At 36.4% G+C, this 1,077-nt stretch overlaps 1 protein-coding gene across 1 annotated transcript in view; it reads right to left on the minus strand.

The window, feature by feature from the left end:
- The window catches only part of LOC119594820, a gene marked incomplete in the record, with an annotated part of 8,353 nt that overhangs the window by 6,241 nt on the left and 1,035 nt on the right, over positions 1–1,077 (minus strand). Inside the window, 1 exon segment of the mRNA XM_037943910.1 lies at positions 174–258. Within this exon segment, the coding sequence (XP_037799838.1) occupies positions 174–258 (85 nt within the window).

Below are 1,077 nucleotides of genomic sequence, written 5' to 3' on the forward strand. Positions count from 1 at the left end.
TGCTTGTGAAACACCCAGCTAGTTATATCCTTTTAAATAAGTTATGTCAAAAAAGTTTTAATAATATTTATCATTTGAAATGTTTAAAGCTTGATATTGAAAGGTTATATATCCTAAAGCAGTACAAACTTAAAATCTGAAACACTAGACCATCAAACAGTAATTCAAGTTACCTGTTATAGAGGTTAGAGTTGATCCAAGAGGCTGGTACCACTTATTTTCACTCTGGAGAGATCTTGAGAACTGACGTGTTTTGACCTGGGTTTGTGTTTATATCTCCCGCGAGCTGACGATGATTCATCGCACTGCTTGTTAACTTCGCGGAAGGTTTTTTTTAGGCTCGGGTTTTTAAATTTCTCTACCTTGCTTAGTTAGATCTTTGGAATTAATATTTCTATATACGAATAGTTATCAGTGTTATGATATGTGGAAAACAAAGCTTTTTGTTGTTTGTAAACAAAGAAAAGCGAATGTTTAGTTTGCGTGAAAATCGCGTTCTAGGAAATTCGGATGACAGCAATAATGACGTCAGAGATTTTCTAGGCTGCGATTGGCCAGCGTGTACAACTCGCTCCGGATATGAATGTAGCTTCAGGTCAGCCTCAATTATTGTTGTTGTCGATTTTTTACACTGTTGGTGAATGAAGTATTCGTTTCATCGACTTTTTTTCTCGTATTTTTAAAGGCTTAGACATTAAAAAAAGGAATGTGTGTTGAAACCTTGCACGATCAGCTGACTTCTGACTAACCCCACGCGCTAGCCTTACAGTATATTCTTTGAATGAAGTATCCCAAGTGCGGTTGTTATCCAGAATATTCAACGGGCTTCATTCTTTCGAAATTCGGCGTAATAAGAGGTTATGCAGCTGTTTTGAAGAATGACAGTGTACTTTATTTCTTTAACATTTTCTCTTTTCTCTTTCTTTTTTCTACCGGGGCCCCTCTTTTCTTTCGCTAATCTTTTCTCTTTCTTTTTTTTTTCTCCCCCCTTTCTTGTTTTCCTTCTTTTACGCTTCTCTCCACGGTCTTTCTAAATTTTCCTTCTGAATGTCACCTTTTCCATTTTGCTGTTTTTGC

This window comes from Penaeus monodon, chromosome 34 (assembly GCF_015228065.2).
Source record: "Penaeus monodon isolate SGIC_2016 chromosome 34, NSTDA_Pmon_1, whole genome shotgun sequence".
NCBI lineage: Eukaryota > Metazoa > Arthropoda > Malacostraca > Decapoda > Penaeidae > Penaeus > Penaeus monodon.